This window comes from Leguminivora glycinivorella, chromosome 17, assembly GCF_023078275.1.
Source record: "Leguminivora glycinivorella isolate SPB_JAAS2020 chromosome 17, LegGlyc_1.1, whole genome shotgun sequence".
In the NCBI taxonomy this organism is placed as follows: Eukaryota; Metazoa; Arthropoda; class Insecta; order Lepidoptera; family Tortricidae; genus Leguminivora; species Leguminivora glycinivorella.
This window is the reverse complement of record NC_062987.1, coordinates 20,570,146-20,594,330: the sequence shown is the minus strand read 5'-3', so window position 1 is coordinate 20,594,330 and position 24,185 is coordinate 20,570,146. Positions and strand designations below refer to the sequence as shown.

At 38.6% G+C, this 24,185-nt stretch overlaps 1 protein-coding gene across 1 annotated transcript; it reads right to left on the bottom strand.

The window, feature by feature from the left end:
• Positions 1-2,766: 2,766 nt before the first annotated feature.
• LOC125235553 (neurogenic locus protein delta-like) lies at positions 2,767-16,436 on the bottom strand. The gene is made up of 6 exons (XM_048142150.1): positions 16,288-16,436; positions 11,356-11,494; positions 10,634-10,792; positions 6,276-6,467; positions 5,032-5,223; positions 2,767-3,565 (listed from the first exon to the last, which is right to left on the bottom strand). The coding sequence occupies exons 1-6, from the start codon at positions 16,369-16,371 to the stop codon at positions 3,327-3,329; spliced, it is 1,005 nt and encodes a 334-aa protein (XP_047998107.1). The 5' UTR covers positions 16,372-16,436; the 3' UTR covers positions 2,767-3,326.
• Between the last annotated feature and the right edge of the window lie 7,749 nt (positions 16,437-24,185).

Here is a 24,185-nt window from a genome sequence, read left to right as displayed (position 1 = left end):
ACATGCACTTTTAATTCGTCCATTTTCTTCCTTATATTAGCTCGGCGACAGCTAGTGAATGACTGACGAGAAACTGTGCGACTAGCCCTTTATATACTTTCGACCATAGAAGATTCTAGAACTTGCTCAAAAATTTTATGTGGAATTCAATCGATCGCTCATTACTTTCTTACCAACCCAATAGTACCTACAGTTAGCCTATGAAAATGACATATCAACAATTTCAAAAACCAATGATTTATTTATACTTTATTGCACATAAGTTCAAATGGTGGAAGAATGTCTTCAATCTCTAGAAAATTCCCAGCTAGAACCAATTTCTTGCCTTTATTCATTGACCGATATCGCATATATTATGTTTAAGTCGCCATCTTTGATTTTCGCCTTTGAAATCCTTCCTACATCCGATATCGCGGATCGGGTATAATGTGAAAACGCACTTAAGGTTGTAATATTTTGCCTATTCTGGAATGTACGTTCAAAATAATTAAGAATTATCGTGAAAACTTACGCAAAAAAAATCTAAACAAATAAAAAACCATAAAATAATAATAAAACCCAAAAAATTGGATATCTTTAAGTGTGTCTCCACCGAGGCTTGAACCAGTGACCTCTGGATTGAAAAGCGAACGAACTTCTGATGAGACCATAACGTGCCATGACAATTTGCCCGAAATTCGGTATCATCTAGCTTTCGCTACATGTCAGGCATTTCGATGTTCCTGCATAAAAATAAATAGTTAGTCAGTTCCACCTGTCAAATTATTGAAGAGAAAAACCTGAGACGGATGTATCGGATGACAAGGCTTGCAAATTTATTAAATATAGATATGTGCCAAATGGGACTATGAGCGACATCTATCCATTTCCGCTGCAAACAATAGTTTCGTTTTGACAGTCGCATTTTGTGGTACGGGGTGGCTCAGTCTGTATATATGTAGTTTGTGCTACAGTAAAGATACCTTACAATCGTGAAACTTAATAAATGTTTACCTTTCCCGATTAGAACTTCAATATTCGGCACAAATTAGCTCTAGTTATGATATGGATCGGATGTCAGTTATAAATTAACGTTTATTCGAAACTCTGTTTGAATAATGATAACCACAAAATTAAAATTTCGAAAAAACCCCCGTACCGCGACATAGTAGACCGATTTTCATTAAACATGGCTAAAAACACTCCCGACTAACTCTGCTTACAGACAAAAAAAAACTAAATCTAAATAGGTTCATCACTTCAGGAGCTACGATGCCACAGCAGACACACACACAGACAGACAGACAGACACGTCAAACTTATAACAGCCCATCGTTTTTGCGTCGGGGGTTAAAAACGGAGAGTCATCAAATGTATGGGGTAAATACGCTATACTTACGTTTTCCCCTCAGCACAGTCTCTATTCGTCTCTGTTTCCTATTTTGTTAATCAATTGCGTAAATGTACATGTTGCGACTTTGTGAAACTGTTATGTACAAGTTTGTTGGTAACAAAAACAAAGTTTAAAATTTCTCGTTTATTTTTTTTGTCTTAATCCTAGAAAATAAATAACTTAAGTACTATAATTTACTTACAGCGTACACACAGTCATGTTTTTACAATAAATAAAAATAAATTACTTACACTAGTAATAATTTATATTAGACTACTTAAATTATGAAAGTTAGGTTAGAAATACATTCAGTCATATCAGTTCCTTTGATCATGAAAATGCCTGGGAGTTTACAGATTAATAATTTCATTTGAGTTTAAAATACATGAATAAAGTAGTAGTAGTAGTAGCTTTATTGTACAAAAACACATTAATAATAACATAAATTGAGATGCGAAGTACAAAGGCGAACTTATCCCATAGAGGGATGCTTATCCCATAAATTGATGATTCGTACTTCGTACAGTGACAATTAATAGAAAAGTCACTAGGAATCTCATTTAATGTTACTAAACGCCTGGTCTTACAAAGATGGCATATAGAAGAAAAAATCGACGGCTTCCGCTGTGACGGGGTGGCCTAGGGGTTCATGGCGTTAGCCCGGATTACTAAAGACGCCGGTTCGAATCCGATTCGAATTCGAATTCGCCACTGGTGATGTCCGTCATATTTTCTATATGACATCTTATTTCGATTTTTAATGTTACTGTTTAATTTCTTTACCATTTATGTACCTCATTTTGCATAAAAAATGTTAATATACAGTTTACTAACTGCATTTTACAATAAGACCCTCTTCTTCCTAGTAACCCCTTACACTAGCGTCTCCCGAGCGTCGATATCTCGTCAACTTTATGGCTGCTGCTCGACGCAACTTTGACGCATCTGTGCATTTTTCTGACAAGACTTCGACGCTCAAAGGCCCAAATGTCGGGTAGCCCTGGCCTTCTAACCAAGAGTAGAATCGTTGATGCTCCATACCATATCGCAGTTATCTCTCTATTCCTCTTCCGCATGTTCTTTTCTATTCTATTCTATATTCTATTCTCTTCCGCATGTTCTTAACTTACACATCAGTTAATAAACTAGCACAATAAGCTCCCGCTACCACGCCACGCAGTAGGGTCCATGAGTGTACTTTTATAAAACCGTTAAAACCACCTTTAAACCATGGATACAGTCATCATGGGCCTGTACACTGAGAGAAAATAGAACCAGTTTTCATGTTCGTTCAACAAGTTTTTTGGTTAAAATAGTGCCTACGTGCTCTTTGGTTCAAACAACAAGCTACTTGTCATTTGAATCGCCAATATATTTGAATCAAAAAAAAGTCGATTTTATAAAAACAACCTGACACATATTGTTTTAAACATACGTTTGGCTGATTCAAACGGATAAACCGCAACAAGTCGAACTTGTTAAATTCACAATGCAAATTTCTCTCAGTGTAGGTCTAATGCAGACTATTAAAACAGTGTCTTGTCAAGCAGTAGAACGGCAGTGTTTTTCATGGCTGTGTAAGCCAATACGGGAGCGGCAAACGCGACCACAAGCCATGCAAGGGTAATGTCTCCGTGGCGAACAGGTGTCCGGCTGGTGACGCTTGGCTCGCTTGATTGCGAGTGTCATAAACCACGCCTCATCGTGGATTTTACGCCCGTCAAACACCAGTTTGCGCCATTTTTCCCTGTCCTCTGCAAGTTCCTCCCATTTATGCACTGGAATGTTGAAAGCGCGCATGTCGCGTTTGGCGCAGTCATTATGCCGTAACATAGGACGACCAATGCTTTTATTGGCGTTGGCTATAGCGGATGCAGTAAATATATTAATATTCAGAATATCATTCGCCACGGAGTATCAACGATTTTACTTTTAGCTAGACCCGGTGAGATGACTACTCAGTCTCATTTTCCTCACTAGGCTCCTTCACTGCCTCCGTAGTGACCTCAGTAGTCACAACCTCCGTAGAGTTACTAGCCTCAGTGGTAGTCATGCTGTCGGGCAGGTTCTCGCAGTTCCGCCCGCTGATGCCGGCGGGGCAGGAACAGCGGAAGTAACCATCTCCGGACTCGAGGGACTGGCATTTGCCGCCGTTCTTGCAGGTGTCTGGATTCTTCTCGCAGTAATTCAGCTCTGGAAATGGAAAGAAAGTTTTAAGTTTATAATTTTTTTAGCAACTTTAAGAAAAGAATTAGACGAGACTCCAAGGTGATGTTCGTTTACAAAAATAGCGCACCTCGTTCTGACTTCTGATTATATATTATATAGATCCCGGACATCCTATAAACAGATGTTGCCAACCAGTTTTGTGGTCCCCCTCCCCCTATCGGGCAATTAAAGGTAGGTAGCATACCTACAAAGATTTATAAAAAAAAAATCAAACCATGCCGTGTGGGGTACCAAATCAAAGGGCTTATTGAGTAGTTCACGAATATATAGCATACTATAACATTTTTTACATTTTCTCTAAAAAAAATATTAGAAAGTTTACGAAAATGCTTCATTTTTGAGTTAACTTTAAGCCACTATAGATTGAGAACTAATGAATATATTTTAATTATTATTATTTTAAATAACTTACAATAGTCCATTGTTTGCGAACCAATAGTTCGTACAGTGAAAAAGTTGCACGGAGGAGCGGGGGGAGCAATCAAAGACGGCGAGTTTCGATATTTCAATATATTTCTTAAAATTCGATTTCTGAGTGGAATATCATTGTGGGACAATATAATTGACAAATTAAAGCGGGAGGAGGAAAGCAGGACAAAAACAATCTAAAACAACAGTTATACACAACGTTTGGCCACGAGAGAAATATCGAAACTCGCCATCTTTGATTGCTCCCCCGCTCCCCCATGCAACTTTTTCACTGTATTAACTATTAGTTTGTATGAAATGGACTTTTGTTAGCTATATAAAATAATAATTATTAAAATATATTCATAACTATCTCAAGCAATAGTGGTTTAAAGTTAACTCGAAAATGGGGCATTTTAGTAAACTTTCAAAAAAATTCTTAAATGAAGTGTAAGAAATGCTATAGTATGCCGTATATTCGTAAACTACTTAGTAAGCTCTTTCATTTGATACCCCACACGGCATGGTTCGATGAAAAAAAAAATTTTTTTGTATGTCATCTTTAATTGCCGGGGTGCGGGGAGCGGGACCACAAAACTGGTTGGCAACATCTGTTTATATGATGTCCGGGATCTATACAATATATATCAGAAGTCAGAATGAGGTGCGCTATTTTTGCAAACGAACATCCCCTTGGAGCCTGCTCTAAATATTTTTATAAAAGTACTTATGAACTTTTTCATTTTAAAGGAAACATTTAAGAATACGCACCTCCTGCAGGACTTGAATCTGCGATCTTTTGGTGCTCCGGACCAGCCGCTTTGACCAACTGAGCCACGGACGCTTGCTACATAATATCCATGTCTTACCCCAATTCTTGATAGCAGGGTGGGATATAGGAAGGCGTTTAAGAATTTCCCAACACGCCTGAGCCGCAGCTCCGGTCTGCTGCAGGTGACATTGACACAGCTTGGGCCAGTGTCATCTGACAGAACAAGTGGGGTCCTAGTCTACACACTCACCTTCATCACACAGCATGCCTCCCCAGCCAGGCTCGCAGGCACACTCCCAAGGCCTGCTGCAGGTACCATGCACGCAGCCAGGATACGGGTGACATTGGGAGCAGGTGGGCCCAGTCCAGCCCACTTTGCAGCGGCACTCGCCGGGACGACGACAGTAGCCCCGCTCGCTGTGGCAGCCCGTTGAGCAGATCGCTGGAAGAGGATAAGGAAGATTAGGCAATTGTTTGGTATTATGCTTATGCAACCTAATAATGCCTTTAAGCGTTAGTATCTCACTTTCTATACATGCTCTACAGCCGTACGCACCTATAAGATACTCGGCGAACACCTAAACTGAGCACTGAAATCCACACATTCAGATACCCTTAAAACGCTTCGATGCCGAATACCTATTTACTCACAAAAAGTCGAGTTTATCACTATAATATGTTTTGAGGTGAGCTAAAGCGCTGGTAGCCTAGCGGTAAGTGCGTGCGACTTTCGTTCTGGAGGTCGCGGGTTCGAACCCCGGCTCGCACCAATGAGTTTTTCACTTATGTGCGAAATGTCATTTGATATTTGCCAGTCGCTTTTCGGTGAAGGAAAACATCGTGAGGAAACCGGACTAATTCCAATAAGGTCTAGTTACCCTTCGGGTTGGAAGGTCAGATGGCAGTCGCTTTCGTAAAACTAGTGCCTACGCCAAATCTTGGGATTAGTTGTCAAAGCGGACCCCAGGCTCTCATGAGCCGTGGCAAATGCCGGGATAACGCAAGGAGGATGATGATGATGATCGCAATCGACACCGTCATTCCTGTCCAATACCGCCTCTAATAACCTCATGCTTATTCTGCTGGATGAAAAGGTAAATGCTACCTACTCAAGCGTCTGCGTATTAGTTGCGCATCGTTCGCTAAAGAGGAATTTTCTACGGACCCTGTTGATTCAGTATAGAAAGTTTATAGCGACTTCTTAATGGGTGGTATTAAGAAGTCGCTGATTTAGTTGGATACTCCCGTGTCTGACACAGCAGGCCGATGTACCCAGGCAGGCACTTGCACTCCAGCGGTTTGTCACAGTAGCCATGCTGACAGCCGGGAAACGTGGGCCCGGACCAACCCAGTCTCTTTATCACTCATCCAATAGGGAAGAGCACTACGCAATAGCAACCTTTCTTTTGTATTTCGGCCCTGTTGGTCCAGTCTAGAGATTTTTTACCGTCGCTAAGCGCCTCTTATCTGCTGGATGACAAACTTTATACTCACGTGTTTGACACAGCAGGCCGGTGTACCCAGGCAGGCACTTGCACTCCAGCGGTTTGTCACAGTACCCGTGCTGACAGCCGGGTAGCGGCTGGCAGGCGCGGCAGGTGGGCCCGGACCAGCCCAGTCGACAGCGGCACTCGCCGGGTGACTCACAGAAACCGCGCGTCTGGTGGCAGTCGGAGCGGCAGATCGCTGAAAATGACAAGAGAATTTTATACACATACATACATACAATCACGCCTGTATCCCATAAAGGGGTAGGCAGAACACATGAAACTACTAAAGCTTCAGTGCCACTCTTGGCATAGGGGTTGAAAGAAAACGAAACTGTGACATTGCAGTGACAGGTTGCCAGCCTCTCGCCTACGCCACAATTTAAACCATATCCCATAGTCGCCTTCTACGACACCCACCGGAAGAAAGGGGGTGGTGAAATTCTTAACCCTCTTCTCCTTCTTAGAGAATTTTATGATGAGAAATTTTTGATTGAAACGTCAAATTTACTGGGTGATTTAGGGGGTCGTAATTCGGAATGCCAAAAATTATCGTCGTCCACGCAAGGCATGGCGTTACGAAGCGTAAGATATCTGCAAATCGGTCAGCACTTAGTGCGTTTTCACTTCCGGATCCGATTGTAGGACCCATATCCAATATATTTAAGCCGCTATCTTTGATTTTTTCCTTTGAAATCCTTCCTACATCCGATATCGGATCGGATAATGTGAAAACGCACTTAGGCCTTACCATAAACGGGAGCTTTTAACTATGGCTAATTTATGCAGCGCACGGTTTGCCGCACAGATTACAGAGTGTTTGACGCCGGACCTGAATCACGCTGAATGTGCTACATCTACAGGAAAATTAAGCCTTTTTAACTACTATCTGTGGTCAAGCTACGTACTAAACAAAACGCCATCTTAAATACTTAGAACTTTGGGACTCAAGATATCAAAATCATCCTGACATTCCTGACACAATCCTCCTCTTTACATTCACATCACATACATTTTCGATCCGGTTAAAACCAATTTTTTTTTTCCAACTTGCTGTTAATCACAATTTGACAAAAATGATCTACTCAGTTACAAAAAAGCTGATTTTGACAGAAGTGATCCAGTTAGAAGCTCCTCAAAAAGTTTTGTGCGAGGCTCTCCAAACTATCTTATAATTTTATAAATTTAATTAATTTATAAAGCTTGACTGTTCTTAAAATAAAATATTTTTTCTACTCTCGTACTGTTATTCGTGACTTACAAGGTCGTGCATAGTACTTTAAAACCCTACATAAAAGATGTCAGGACAAGTCTATCTAGTCTATACCCTGAAAACATTTAGTAGCAGTAGCACGATATAGCTGTTACAGTTCAGTAAATACATTGCTACCAACTTAACAAACCATTCACTTCATCGTAGAAAATTAAAATATTGTATGAAATAGGTACATTGTTGCCAACCTTAGAATGTCAGATAAAGCCTGGCATTCGCAGAGTCGAGACTCGTTCGTTTTCTGCTGCGATCATTGGCGACGCGTCGAATCGCATTCAAATGTATGAGAACTCGATTCAACTCGACTCGATTCGTCTTAGTGGCCAGGCTTCAAAGAACCATGTACCATAGACAATTTTATTTTCATGTTTGCACTCAAACTGCATATTCGAAATGGTAGGTGGTCCACTAGATAACTAAGATGACTGAAAGTAGGTATTTATTGAATTTATAATTTTCTTTCAGGGTAAGTGCTTGGTCGTAGAAAAAGTATTGTATGCAACGGTGTTTAACTGAGTCAAAAAATGCTCGTGGCGTCTTTATTAACAATTTTCGGCTTCGCCTCAAATTGTTACCCACGCCACTCGCCTTTTTTGACCTCTTTTAACCACCAGTTGCATAAAATACTATTATACCTTGCACGAAATAAAGCATCAGCTAATAATAAGAAAAACATGGACAGAAGTTATTTTTAAATCCAATTTATATTTAATAAGTCAGGTAGAAATAAAATTACTGAATTGACCGTGACGTCACTCAATTCGATTTCATATTAATTCCATATTAGCAAGTGATTCAAATGCGTTTTGACAGTTCTTAAAAAGAAGCTGTTTTGACTTACTCCTAGCCTATTCAAAACATTGAAAATTGTACTTAATTGGTACATACCTACTGAATGTTTGTAAGAGTATCATGAGTAGGTATTTATCATCACTAAGAGCCATAGAAATTGACAGTAGAAAATACGCCAGTAAAGTATGTTTAATTCAAAACAGGTACAGTTACAAACTTTCGCTTTCTTACGCGTCGTAAAGACGATTTCTTTGGTGGTCACGTTCCTGGTTAGAGTCCTAGCGACGAGACAGACGTAAGCGGATATGACGTGACAATAGATTCCGTTACCATAAAGATCTGTGGGTCCATAAAGTTTTTCGCGATTTTCTGACAGTAGATAAATGGTTAAGTTGGGAATTAACAAGTTGGATAATTTAAAAAATACTCACAGTCTGTAATTAAGTTTGTCATAAGCGTCACAGAACATATTTTTGTGTTGTTTGGGTTTACGTAGATAGTTGCAAATATTAGTGTTTTGTTTTTCAGCATGCTGATCGGCATGATCAATTATTTATAATATTGTTTTCCCCTCACTAGCTCGGAAACACGTGTTTTGTCCTTTAATACCAGCGGATAAAAACGCATTTTATCCACTAGTGGGTAAAGTAATTTGACCTTGAATAAAGTTAAAAAAATTAACTGCTTTAAAATTGATAAAAGTAGGTGAATCTAGCAATAAAGATGATTTACCACCTGTGGAACTACTGGAAGCAGTGATAAACGCATTTAGTGCAACACAAACTAGATGCTAAATGGGATCCCACTCAGCATGTTGAAACGGCAAGCTGAGGCGCTGATTTTCAGTGGGACCCTGACTTAATAAACTAAGCTAAGAACTAAACTAAAACTAAAACGAGTGACAGCATAAACATCAGGGAACAGTTAGGTACGAACTATACAAGTAAGTTGACAGGGGACACAAGATTGAAATATCGAATATACCTCTTAAACCTTCAAAAACTTCAAGGCTGAATCTCCCTCCAAATTTAAATAACATACTACTTTAAATCTGTATTAAGAATGTATATCAAAATATACACAAATGCTACAGAGAAGGATATTGCTACATCTCGGCACATAACTACACATAACTTCACATACACACACATACACACATAGTGAGCATATATTGAAGTTCAGGAATTAAGGCTTAAGTGTTGAAGTCTTCTTTTTCTTTGTAAGGTCCTGGCAGAATATCAGCGATGTGGCTTGCCGCATCATAATGCTGAGCCAGCGCCTGTTCTCTGCCACGACACATGGTTTTGAAAATTTGTATTCTTTTAAAAATGTAACTAAGTAATTAGCTTTTAATTTCTATTTTAAGATGCATGCCTTTTATCTTTTGTTTTATCTACCATGTATGTTGTGGGAATGAATAAAGTTCTTATCTATCTATCTATCTATCTAAGATGTAACAATGACTTAATTACATACACGAAACAAACACGCGGCAAATGGATACATAGGATCATCTAGGAACAGTTTATCACAAAATTTATTAAAGCTATCTTAGAAACAGAAACCTGTTCAAATAGAAAAGTCGCGCATTGAGATTATAACGGTGATATCTATTAACATCCTTTTATGTTTTTAACCGTTGAGACCTCGCGGTAGTATGTAGGTCGATGCGCCGGCATCGGCATAATTTACTAAAATGTATCATGTCTTGGTGTAGTAAGGTTGTTATTTTGATGAATATGATAGTTTTGGTCCGTATTGTCAGCTGTTTGAAGGTTTATTTGTTTTCTTTTTTTTTAATAAAGATTTTTTACTAAACTCTGTGTGTGTAATAGGGAACTTGACTGTAATTAAAATAAAATATTTTATACCATGCACGAAATAAAGATAATTATAAGAAAAACTCAGACAGAAGTTATTTTTAAAAACAATTTTCATTTAATAAGTCAGGTAGAAATATATCAAGTAACTGCGTTGACCGTGACGTCACTCAATTCGATTTCATATAAATTCCATATTAGAAAGTCGTTCAAATTCGTTTTGACAGTTCTTAAAAAGAAGCTGATTTGACTAGGGGGCAAGTAGCCTATGTAACTTCGAATTTGGTTTTAACTTCGGGCCACGGAGATCTTTACAAAAAGTAAAAGTTTCCAGAGCTAAAACTAAAGAAATACGTGAGCCTTGGCAATGACTGCACCCCAGTAGTCTTTGCAAAGTGATGCAGAGCAAAATAACGCTGACAATTGCATTACGCAACTTATTTCACTAGTTTGCTAGGTACAAATATGTATAAAACTCACGTTCAGAACAAAAGAGGCCGTCCCACCCCTCCTTGCACACACACTCGAAGGACACATTGCAAGAGCCGTGTTGGCAGCCGGGGAGGGGGATGCATTTGTTGCATCGCTCGCCGTAGAAGCCCAGCTTGCACCGGCACTCCCCTGGACGCTTGCAGTAACCTGTTAACAAAGTAACATCCATGTTAAAGGTTCTGTAATTAGATTACGCAATAGTACCTATAGTGGATCAAAGTTCATGAGAATTGTGTCATCCTAAAATGATTGAGTGCCAATATTAAACTGTATGTGAACTTTTTATGACAGCCTTGGTCGGGGTCGTAAGAATGTCAGTTTATGTTAGGGTCGTTCGAGGGTCAGAGTCTAAACAACTTTGGGAAGCAGTTATCTGAGAGTTCCTGGATAGCATCATACCTAATTTACCAAAAAAGGAAATTTTAATACCTCGGCATCAAGGCCTTTGCCTCGGCATCGAGGCACTTTATGCACGTTACCGTCAAAAACCTCTAGATCCTTTTTTCAACCTTTGCCAACCGGCTATGTTCTAAATATGTTGACATAATGTATCGCTAATGGCCGCGTTCTATCACCGCGCCGCTCGCATCTACCTCTAAGATGAAAATAGGTGGATGGGAAGGTATGAACCTTGGATTATGTCCGTAAGTTGGTGTTTCCAGACAATTCTTTAAAACATCCCACTGGTGAACAAGTTCTCAATTTCTTACCTTGCAAAGGATCGCATCCTTTCTTGCAAATGGGCACGTCACACAGGTCGCCCTGCCACCCGGGCAGGCATTTCGGTTCGCCCTTCTCGTCGCACACGTAGTGACTGTGCTCACTTTGCACGGCTGGTAGCTCGCAAGCCTGCCAAGTAAAAATAAAAATTAATAAATAATTGAGTAGGCTTGTGTAGTACATGTACTAATAGTACCTACAAAAGACACGATTCCCTGCACTGTACTAGACCGAACTACTCCCAAATGATTTTGCTCTCTAGTACATTTAGTACACTCACACACGCGCAACAGAATGGGAGCCAGATGGGAGCGAAAGGAGCGAAAAGCCGAGGAGTCACTTTTCTATTATAGAGGAACGAGATTAACTACTTAACAATTTCTTACCCCTTTTCCCATCGACGTTTCGACCAAGTGCCGTAGCCGAATGGCATTTCTGCGATGCGAAACGAAAACGAAACGCCGCGAAAGGTAAATAGTCTGGCTCTGTCGCGCCAATACGCACGAGCGATAGAGATTACACCCAGTTTGCACTCTGGCCTATTTCACCATGAGCTTGGCATAGGCTTGATAGATAAGTAACCTACTCAGCGTCAACATTTACTTGTTTAATAGGCAATGAACGGCGAAGTGTCACTGTTAGGTGATAACGCGGTGAAACAAGCCACATGCCGTGCCGTGGTCACGAAAGAATTTCAGTCGTGTGTGTTCTAAAACAACAAGCGCTGGTGGCCTAGCGGTAAGAGCGTGCGACTTTCGATCCGGAGGTCGCGGGTTCGAACCCTGGCACATACAAATGAGTTTTTCGGAACTTATGTGCGAAATGTCATTTGATATTTGCCAGTCGCTTTTCGGTGAAGGAAAACATCGTGAGGAAACCGGACTAATTCCAACAAGGCCTAGTTACCCTTCGGGTTGGAAGGTCAGATGGCAGTCGCTTTCGTAAAACTAGTGCCTACGCCAAATCTTGGAATTAGACTTATATTGACCGGGATATGAACCGTGATTACCGTTTTTTATTTTTGTCATCATTTTGTTTTGTGTTTGTGTTTTGGGTGATCATGCAACTGCGTCGAAATATTGGGAGCTCGACAAAAATCAAAAAGGTAATCACGGTCTACATCCCGGTCAATATAAGTCTAATGAAAATAACCGTGAATCATTCAAAACTCTCATCTTGAAATTAGTTGTCAGAGCAGACCCCAGGCTCCCATGAGCCGTGGCAAATGCCGGGATAACGCAAGGAAGAAGTGTGTGTTCTAATAGTTATTTGTTATACAAGGGGGCAAAGTTGTATTTTAACGCCAAGTGTGGAATTGAAAAATGAGCAAGTGAAAGGATTCTCTAGTTGAACCACGAGCGAAGCGAGTGGTTCGAGAATAGAATCCTGAACTTGCGAGTTTTTTAACACACGAGAAGTAAAATATATTTGCACCCGAGTGTAACACAAAACTTTTCCCCTCACTGTAGCGAGGAAACTACAACGCAAAAAATGCGTTTATCACTGCTTCCAGTAGTTCCACAGGTGGTAAATCATCTTTATTACTAGATTCACCTACTTTTATCAATAATAAAGCAGTTAATTTGACTTTATTCAAGGTCAAATTACTTTACCCACTAGTGGATAAAATGCGTTTTTACCCGCTGGTATTAAAGGACAAAACACGTGTTTCCGAGCTAGTGAGGGGAAAAAAATTAAAACCTCATGGTATGTAGCAGGACCGTGTGTTTTGTATAGGTATGTTTTCACCGGGTTTTCCTCGCGGCCCGCTTTCTTCGACTTTCTCGCGCTCATATTAGAAAGCGCTGACTCACGAGATGCATCGCTCCTTTGAGGATTAAAGGAGATTACTAGTATATCATGGCATTATGCCAAATATTATGCACGGTAAGACATAAACTTCCTAAAGTCAGGAAGTAAAAGTAGGTAATCTAAAAATTCTACAGCAAAACCAAAACATTTATATTTATATTTGTATTATAAACCAAAATATTTATATGGGCGAAACTTTGATTTATAACCGGTGTGCGGATTTTGTCCTCACTAGCTCGGAAACACTATTTTGTCCTTTAATACCAGCGGGTAAAAACGCATTTTATCCACTAGTGGATAAAGTAATTTCACCTTGAATAGAGGCAAATTTTCTGTTTTAAAATTGATAAAAGTGGGTTAATCTAGTGATGAAGATGTTTTACCACCTGTAGAACTACTGGAAGCAGTGATAAACGCGTTTTTTGCGTTGTACTTTAATCGCTATAGTGTGGGGAAAAGTTTTGTGTTATACACGGGTGCAAAGTTGTATTTTAACGCCGAGTGTGGAATAGAAAAACGAGCAAGTGAAAGGATTCTATAGTTGAACCACGAGCGAAGCGAGTAAGTAAGAGTAAGTCATAAATGGATTAACTACATCGGTGACCGTAGTCTCAAAGCCAAAAAACTATTTATTTTTAAGAAAAAGAATCATAACTTTTTTTTTCTTTATTAATTTTAGTGCTTGTTTTTGCTCATATACACCCTGTTTTTATTAAATGCCGTTAACGTTAAGGGAAGGTTTTTTTAGATCAAATACAATTAACTTAGCGTCTTAACTATTACGGTTATCGAGTTATTAAAAAAATAAAGATAATTACTGAACACGTGTGTGACTGCCTTTACCAATTCCTAATGTTATTTGTTTTGTCAATCACTTGACACTAACTTGAATGTTATTCTTAAGGGTCTCTCACACTAATAAATTCATTTATTATGTAATTTATGTATGAAAATGATGTTTTTTTTTGCGAATTTAACTAAAAGTGATATACAGGGTGGTTCCTGATAATGAACCTAGCTACGTGTCGAAATTAACGAAAAAAAACACGGTATAGAATTGTTTATGCGTCTTTATGGTTGTTACATTTTTTGCATCCGTATTATAAAGTCAATGAGAGCATTTGTGAAGTAATTGAATGCCGTAATGTGAAACAGCTATAAGAAGCAAATAACTTAATATTTAGTAATCTCTGGATACATAGCCAAATGCACAACCGCTTATATCCTTATCGTAGCTTTTCCGTATTACGCCGTGGCTTGCGTGGGCGACGGTCGCGCGATGGTCGCGCGACGGCGATGCGACGCATACGAAATCAAACCTTATCGATACGGAAGTATGAGACGCGACGGCGACGGTCGCGCGACCGTCGCCCACACAAGACACGGCGTTAGCGCGACAGAGCCAGAATGCGTTTCGATCGGCGTCTGAGCATTTTTTTTGCCATTTTTTTATTTTGATTTTTTTAAAGAATTTTAGGTCAATTGTACTCAGAATCACGAGTACTTTCAATCTCACTGGGAGACAAAAAGTGTCCCAGAATTTCCATACATTTTTGTTATTTTCCTCTTTTGTTATCCCACACAACATGTATGGAAAATGGTAACAAAATAAGAAAAAATCTTATGGGACAATTTTTTAACTACTAGGATTGAAGCAGCTAGTGATTCTGAGTAGGAATACCATAATTTTTTTCAAAAATATCACATTTCATAAAAGTGGCGAAAAAAAAAGAAATGCTCGTCTACCGTCAACTCTTTAATTTCGGCAATGCCGGCTGAGCCCGTAGAGTCGTAGACAGAGGTCAATCACTCACGAACGATACGCAACTCTCTCTATCGCTCTTCTGTTTCCGACAACGTATCATTCGCCACGGAGCGTTAGCGACTGACAACTTGGCTACACTGTTGGCTTGATGTTTATTTTCGTTCACTTCATTATCTGATTTTCTATCAAAATCTAGAATAGGAATGTTCTAGATTTCGATTAACTTTGTCTATTCGATATGCGATTGACATGTCATAGTTTTGACACTTAGTAGAGTTAATTGTAAAGCCCGTTTCTCAACAATATTTGATGTAACATATCTATCGCAGGTGTATGGTTTTATTTTTAAGAAAAAAAAAATACTAAGGGCTACATGCATCACCCGCTCAGCTCAAGGTTAGTGGGCTGTCAACTGTCAAATTCCATATAAAATGGTGGGTTAACCCTCCATTTTCGTTGGTGCAAGTGGCCCTAAGAAAACTAACTAAGGTCAGTGCGGGCAAGACCGGCACACTTTATTTGAAATAAAGTTTGAGTGGATCTATGTGAGCTATAACCAAGCACCATGGTTTTTTTTTCTAAATATTATGTTTTTTTTCAGATGAACAAATAATACGACAATAATGGTTTTTCGTGATTTGTAACGTTTCAACAACAATAACGTACATTTTAATTCGATAAACATTCAGTATGCAAACGTTTATTGGGGAATCCCCGATGCGGCGTGGAGCGTGGAGAGGGGGTGGTGTTGTCAACAGTAGCGACAACTACGAACTACAGATTGTGTAAATGTTAGTTTTATAAAACCAGAAATTAAAGTTATTGAATAAAATTCGTTTAATAGTTAACATAAAGTCTAAAAAACCGTATAAAAGTATTAACTGTTTCGCAAATTTTGAGATTTCGTCCTTTAGAAAAAAACATACTCCAGAAAAAAAACTGTTTTTTTCACGGTTTTTTTTTCATGTTTTTTTGCAAGCTAGAAAAAAAAACGTTTTTTTGCAACCCTAGGTGTATCCCATCACCATCCTCGCAAATATCAGAAAAACTTAAAATCTTAAAAAGCTATTAAGTCCCGATGCAAGTAGAAATGTAGAATAATTAGTAGAATTATTGATCACTGTAAAATAGGGAGGTAAGCAAGTCATCACATTCCGATACACTAATATTATAAATGGGAAAATGTGTCTGTTTGTCCGTCTTTCACGGCAAAACGGAGCGACGAATTAACGTGATTTTTCAGGCGGAGATAATTGAAGGGATGGAATGGAGAACATAGGCTAGTTTTGTCTCTAAGCCGCGGGCAAAAGCTAGTTTTAAATATTATTATGTACATACTACATACCTGTTTTTTCCATTTTGGCATGTACTTGGCCGGCAGCGCGGCCGGGGCCAGCGCGAGCACACACAGCACGACTGGCAGCTTCATTGGTACTGTTACTCGGACGCCGACTTTCGCCGCAAGTTGTCTTTTGGAGCCACGGGAGCGGCGTTTCTAAAGCCACCTAAAATAAGTATATGATTATTGTCAGGAGGGCGCTGTTATTCTGTTTAGTATGAAGAAAATAGTTCTAATGAAATTCCGCATCATGGCGCGTAGTCATTTTTATTATTTATTTATTTATTATTCAAATAAGTTACACAGCATAACAGTAAAAAATACAAAACAGAGAGAAGAAAAAAAAATACAATATTCTATTTAAGCGACGACGTAACAGCGTGGCTCCGTTGCGTCGTCTGACTCGGCGTAGGGTTCGGCAGGTTGCCCCGGAACCGCCGAAACACCACGCCCTCACTCATACCTCACGTCATATATTTGTGGTCAGGTTTTACGTAGTGGAATAATTTCAATAGTTTTTTTAATACTACATCGAGTACGTGTATGTTTTTAGAATTGTTTTTTTTTGTTCAATATATATATATATATATATATATATTGGTAAATATGTGTTGTTTTTTTAGTTTTGGTGGCTTATTAAGCTCACACAACACGACTGAGAGCTTCATTGGTATTTTTTGGTATTATTATTACAAACTGGCCAGTGATTGACCTTAGTCGCACCTGATGGAAACTATGGAAAGTGCTTGTTCGCGGGCGCCGACGTTCGCTGCAAATTGTATTTTGGAGCCATGGAAGTGGAGTTATTAAGTTTTAGACCTGTAGACAAAAGTCTTTCATTTGAATGACAATTTCAGATGCTATGTATTATGCCTAGCCGTCGAAATGTCAATCGTTGACACTAGATGCCGGTCAAAACGCAGTCTGGCTTTGTCGCGCCAATACGGAAGAGCGACAGAGATAACTAGCTACATACGATAACGATATTATCGCAAGCGTTTGGGCATTTGGCTATGTATCTTTGGATTAGTTGCCCATCAGCGGATCATAGTAAATAAACGGGACATAAAAATATTTTACCCAGAGCCGCTAGTTTCGTGGCCCCGCCGTAGACTGGTATCGTGTGGCGGAACTCATCCTAGTCGTGCTGCGTTTTCAAGTGCAAACCCGTTCGTAAGGCGACTGTCACACTGGCGCTGACCGCACGCGTCATCTAACCAACCAAAGGATTTACTCATATTTCTTCAACTATAGAGAATATGTGTTATATTGTTTAAGTGTTTTTTATAATTTTCGAAATACACAGTTATCATTTAACACAGGACTATACAACTATAACTAAAATTGAATTTACAATCTAGACAGTACTACGGAACATAATATCTGCTATAGGTAAGGCTGATTCTTTTTCATATTATATATATATTTTTATACATAATCAACCTTAAAGCAGAATGGATTTACCCGAATTTGAAGTTAAGCGAAAGAATTTATAAAAGTAATATGTTTTAAGTAATAGGATTGTAATTTTTTTGCGGTTCGTCATAAGCGAAGAATGTTTCCTAATTTCAACGATATTTATTATAACAGAAATCGGGTTCAATGTATTATACTTGTTTCGAGACACTTTCATTTCAATTAATATTGGTCACGAGATATAACTATCAACGAATACGATTTCCTGAACACTGTTGTTGCGAATAGGTATGACTTTATAAAACAAACCGGCCAAGAGCGTGTCGGGCCACGCTCAGTGTAAGGTTCCGTAGTTTCCCGTATTTTTCTCAAAAACTACTAAACCTATCAAGTTCAAAATAATTTTCCAAGAAAGTTTAAACATATGGTTCAAAAGTTAGAGGGGGGGACACACTTTTTTCCTTTAGGAGCCATTATTTCCGAAAATATTAATATTATCAAAAAACGATTGTAGTAAACCCCTATTCATTTTTAAATACTTAATCCAACAATATATCACACGTTGGGGTTGGAACGAAAAACAAAATCAGTTCCCAGTTCCCACTTTAGGTACCTATGTGCCCTAACAAGACATTTTTTTCCCACTTTGTCAGCGAGATTGATAAACATATTGGTACCAAATTTCAGCTTTCTAGTGCTAACGGTCACTGAGATTATCCGAGGACGGACGGACGGACACACAGATGAGACAGACATGGCGAAACTATAAGGGTTCCTAGTTGACTACGGACGGAACCCTAAAAAGGCAAAGAAGTTGTCTATCTACACTTAAAAAAATGCAAGGAAAACCCAATTTTATAAATAAATTAACCGATGAGAAAAAAGTTTTCACAGAAAAATAACCGTATCTAAATCGGTTTACCCGTTTAAGAGATAGGATGTCACGGAATGGCACACATTGCTTGATTTTTCTTTGTTCAATAAATGAATATCTCAGTTACTGACTACGTATTTAAATAAGGCCCACTTGCACTTACAGGCCCAGTCCAGGCTGTCATCTATCAAATTCCATGTAAAATGGTGGGTTAACCAAGGGTTAACCCGCGGGTTTAACCATTTTCGTTGGTGCAAGTGGCCCTAAATAAAAACGAACTGTCAAACATCCTTAAATTCTCCGTTTCTGTCACTGGTATGTCATACATTCGTTTTTCACAGATTTTTATATGACTAAACCGAGTGTTGAAAGTCTCGAAACTTGGCTGTTTGTAACACCAATAGGGAATAATATTTAATAATAATACAGTTCAGTACTGTATCATCTTATACACGTAACTCCAAAATGACCACAATATATTTATTTGTAATCTTTATTGCCAATTTATTGCGAAAAAACATACGTTTACAACCGCGAAAAGCGGCTTTTTTAAATTCCCTCACAAATTCTCAAAACGCAACGTGACGTCATGTTACGCTTGACGTCAGTAAGTGGGAGCGAGAGAGAGTTATTCTTTTCTCGCTCCCACTCGTGTGTACGGCCAGAAGTATGACGTCAGATTTCACTCGATCGAGCGCGCCAAAATGGCAGCGTTTAAATTGGCCGTAAATGATAGTGCTTTTAATTTTTTTTTTCTAGTTTCTTATTTCATATTTTGGATGTGTTCCTACATTTATTTTTAGTAATTAATTCAATAGCCAGTAGAATCGTATTAAAAAAATCATGCATAATCACTATTCTATTCATCTGCATGGAAAACAGTCACTATTGTCATAATCATCATCATCAACAAAATAGTACTGTCAGGAAAAGTTGTGTGGTTCTCTTAATTAATAAAACTAAGCAAGTAAATCATTATTTTATTTATATTACTTTCTTTGTCTTATGTACACTAGTTCTATATACACACAATTTAGGTCCATGTTACACTTCAAATCTTACAAGCTCTGAATTATAGAATTCATTAAAATCGTTTACATTAAGAGCATTCCATTTTACATTCTTGTACGTATTAGGTTAACTTACGAACAGTTTAACATGTTATTATTTATAATACACATAAATATTCATGCGGTAAGTAAAAGACAAATAATTGTAGGTTTCCAAGTTTCCCAAGGGAACCTATGTTTTATCTGCAATAAGGGAGATCTTCTGTTAAAATTTCATATGAAAACGTTTTTATTGCACGTCACAGGACTTTTTTTTATGGAATGTCATAATTGATCATAATCGGTAAGGTCCGACTGAGATTCTCGGCCGCGAATAAATTGTATGAAGTCTCGGGCGGCCGAGACTTCATACAATTTATTCGCGGCCGAGAATCTGTTAACCCTGCCATAATGCCTGTTAACGCCTAATGACTGGCTAAAGTGCTATCCGGCCTATTTGAAATGGAGTTGAACTGAAATTGACGTAGTGCAGTCAACCAATTGGAACCCTAGACCACTGTAGAACGATGTCATAGCAAAGAGGATCGAGTATTATATAGAGTTTCTGTCGAAGTAAAATGTGTACAGTGCATAGACTGCCATCTCTTGACACAGGCTTAAAACTTTTGAACCTCAGTTTTGACAATTTGGCCCATATTCTTAGGCACTGGTCCCACCGCGAGCTAGTAAGCTATGAGCTATCGGCTATAAAAACGAACAAAAGATAATCACTCCCGTGTAAATATTTATTTATTTATTTAAACTTTATTGCACATAAATAAAAAAAAAATGTACAAATGGCGGACTTAATGCCTAAATAAAAGAGACACGGCGATGTTTATAGTTACTCGCCCAGTGGTGAGCCATCAAAATCGCCGTCTCTTTTATTTGCACGGGGGTGATTACTTTTGTTAGTTTTTATAGCCGATAGCCTACTAGCTCGCGGTGGGACCAGTGCCTTAGCTTGATATGTTTCAAAATGTCAAATATTAATATTAGCGCCATCTAGCTGAGCGTCCCCCAAAGGTGTAACGCCATTAGGCCACCGTACCTTTTTCTGTATGGTACTGAGGTACGTTTTTTTCTTAGACTTTATCTGTCTAGATGGAGTTATATATGTCTTTGGTCATAGTGACGTTATAAATCAGATTATAAGTAAGCTTTTAACGATTGTCATTTTGACATGGTTGTAGAGTGGCCTAGGGTTCCAATTGCTTGACTGAACATAAGAATACAAATGTCAGATTTTTTTAAAATAGGTTCTGCATAAAAGTACCTCTGACTACATGTATGAATCAAAAGCTTGTGGATTCGGTGTCCATAATATAATAATTGTTTTTCAGTACAGATGGTGTTTTTTTTTACGCACTAGTGCGAGAAGTGGTTCATTATTATGTCAGGTCGAAACTTCTGAGAGCCATCTGTACTGAAAAACGTCGTACGATACACGTGCGAAAAGGAAATTCGTAACTCGTGTCGATTTAAAACACTCCCTTTGGTCGTGTTTTAATTTATCGCCACTCGTTTCGTACTTCCTTTTTTACGCACTTGTATCGTAATGTACTATTATTGTGTACACTGAAAAGCACCAATTTAATTAAAATTCTCTATAAAATATTGACGAGAAAAACATACATGTACTTTACATAAAAAAATCATCATGTTACTTAAATTAATTTTTGAGAATTAAACATAGAAATAAAAGCATGTAAATAAATTTGAGCTCAAACATAACTTCACTTTTCAGATCACATCAGATCCTTAGAAGAATAATCTCATACATCCAGCCAACATAATAGTCTATCTACACTAAGTGCGTTTTCACATTATCCGATCCGTTATAGGATGTAGGACCGATATCCCATACATTACAGGCGCCATCTTGGATTTTTTCCATTGAAATCCTTCCGACATCCGATATCGGATCGGATAATGTGAAAACGGACTAAGGCACTGGTCCCATCAAAACCGAGTAAGCGATGAGCTATCAGCGATAGAAGGGTGTTCTTCAAAAGAAAATCCCGAATATCGAATTTCACTAAGTAGATCTCGCTTTTTATCGTCGGGATAGAATCAGCTCGTGATTCTGAGAAGAATTAGCCCAAACACGTCCAGATCTGGTGAAATTCGATATTAGATTTTTTTTAACACCCAGAAACGAACAAAAGATAGTCGCAATGGTGTAAAAACCGGCCAAGAGCGTGTCGGGCCACGCTCAGTGTAGGATTCCGTAGTTTTCCGTATTTTTCTAAAAAACTACTGAACCTATCAAGTTCAAAACAATTTTCCTAGAAAGTCTTTATAAAGTTCTACTTTTGTGATTTTCTTTCATATTTTTAAACATACGGTTCAAAAGTTAGAGGGGGGGGGACGCACTTTTTTTCCTTTAGCAGCGATTATTTCCGAAAATATTAATATTATCAAGAAACGATTTTATAGTAAACCCTTATTCATTTTTAAATACCTATCCAACAATATATCACACGTTGGGGTTGGAATGAAAAAAATATCTGCCCCCACTTTACATGTACGGGGGGTACCCTAATAAAACATTTTTTTCCATTTTTTATTTTTGCACGTGTTGGCGTGATTGATATACATATTGGTACCAAATTTCAGCTTTCTAGTGCTAACGGTTACTGAGATTATCCGCGGACGGACGGACAGACATGGCGAAACTATAAGGGTTCCTAGTTGACTACGGAACCCTAATAAAAGAGAGAGCGAATGATCTATAGTCCATCGCTCGGCGACGAACTATAACTCTCTCGCGCTACCATCGCGTCTCTTTTAAGTTTTTAACACAGGAGCGATATTTTGTTAGTTTATCGCTGATAGCCGCTTTTGGTGGGAGCAGTGCCTTATAGTCAGACTTTAAAGATTCACAATACCTTACATCATTAGTTAATACAATTGTAAAATATGCAACATATACAGTATTCCACTATCACATTTTCAACATTACATTTAGTGAAAAATACTAAAACTTGAACATTTATACATTATGGGGTTCATCTCACATTTACTCTGTACTTTAGGTACTAAAACAAGGTAAACAAACACTACCTTATCACATTATAATAAAGAGTACTATCGAACAGTATGGCCATGGTATGGCCACTCCCGCTCCCCGCTGAGAGTGCCGCCCACCCCCGCTCGGTTACCTCACAGTTACCGGCTGTCAAAAACGCGGACAGTCGGCCTGTCATGTCTCACTCATACAAGCATGGTACGCGTTCACCTACACGAGCTTAGAATGTGTGCTAGGAACGCGCCTCTTTCATCAAATATTATTTGATCGCCAGTGTCCGAGGTGTGACCTTATTCCACCGTCCCCATTCTACCATCGGACTCTTAGGCGCACGGCCGGTTTCCATCCTTACTTGGTAGATATTCCGCGAATTCGCACGAAGCGCTTTGCTTCTTTTTCTCTTATGCGCACTGCCAAGGAGTGGAATTCCTTGCCGGCGGCTATATTTCCGAGCTCATATAACCCGGCAACCTTCAAATCAAGAGTGAACAGGCATCTTCTGGGCGAGCTCACTCCATCGTAGGCCACGTTTTTGCCTTTGGCTAGTCTGTGGTCAAGAGTAAGGCCATTTATAAAAAAAAAATGTTCATTTTAGGGTAGATACATTTGTTGGTTAACCAACAAAATACAAAACCAAGTGGATCTGTCACTGAGCGACCTGTTTTAACCTCTTTATTTAGTCGCGCAATCTTTTCATTTACCCTTTAAGGACTCTATTGAGGGTAGATTTTGTTTAAATTTTTTTAATACCTAAAGATACACACTATATAACAAAATGCCAGTACAATTGCATTAAAAAGACAAATATTCTGTACTTTTATTTTTGTCTTCATATTGCACTATTAGTCAAATCAAAAATAACGACTATTGGCTACGTGCACGACTGGTACTGCCCTATTTTGTCGGCTTTTCCATATTAAATTGTATGTTGTCAAATTAGTTCCAACGGCCGCCGCTAGCATTAATGTTGGACATGCATAAGATGGCATGTGTTTGTGACAATCAGCGCCACTCTGGCACGCACGTTGCCAATAAGTTTTAGACCAAAAACATGAAAAGAGAGTTTCTTATAAAGAGAACTAGATGGCGTAGTTACCCGAAAAGTTTATGGCGTAAAAATTCTGTTTCTATTTTAGACATTTTATAGACTTATCACCTAAGTAATGCCCAAGTTTTCTTTATATTACATATTAAGAAATTTTCCACATTCATGATTTTTGGTCACACATTGTTTCTCATCATAGAGGCATAAAGTAAGGGAAGAGTTGTAACTCAATACATCAGTAAATGCGAGTTATTTGTATATGCATAGTTATAGTGACATCTAGCGCCAATCACGCGTCAAATAGCGTGAATTATCAGTACCAATACTCTATACTACTCTGTGAACAGTGCTCGTCTGCCAAAAAATGAATATTAGAACAGTTTACAACTTACATTACAAGCAGAAGGAATTGAAAACAGAATACTGATTAATACTATTGTAATATTAGCTAAAAATTGGTGAGCATTAAATTCTTCGTTCGTCGCGACA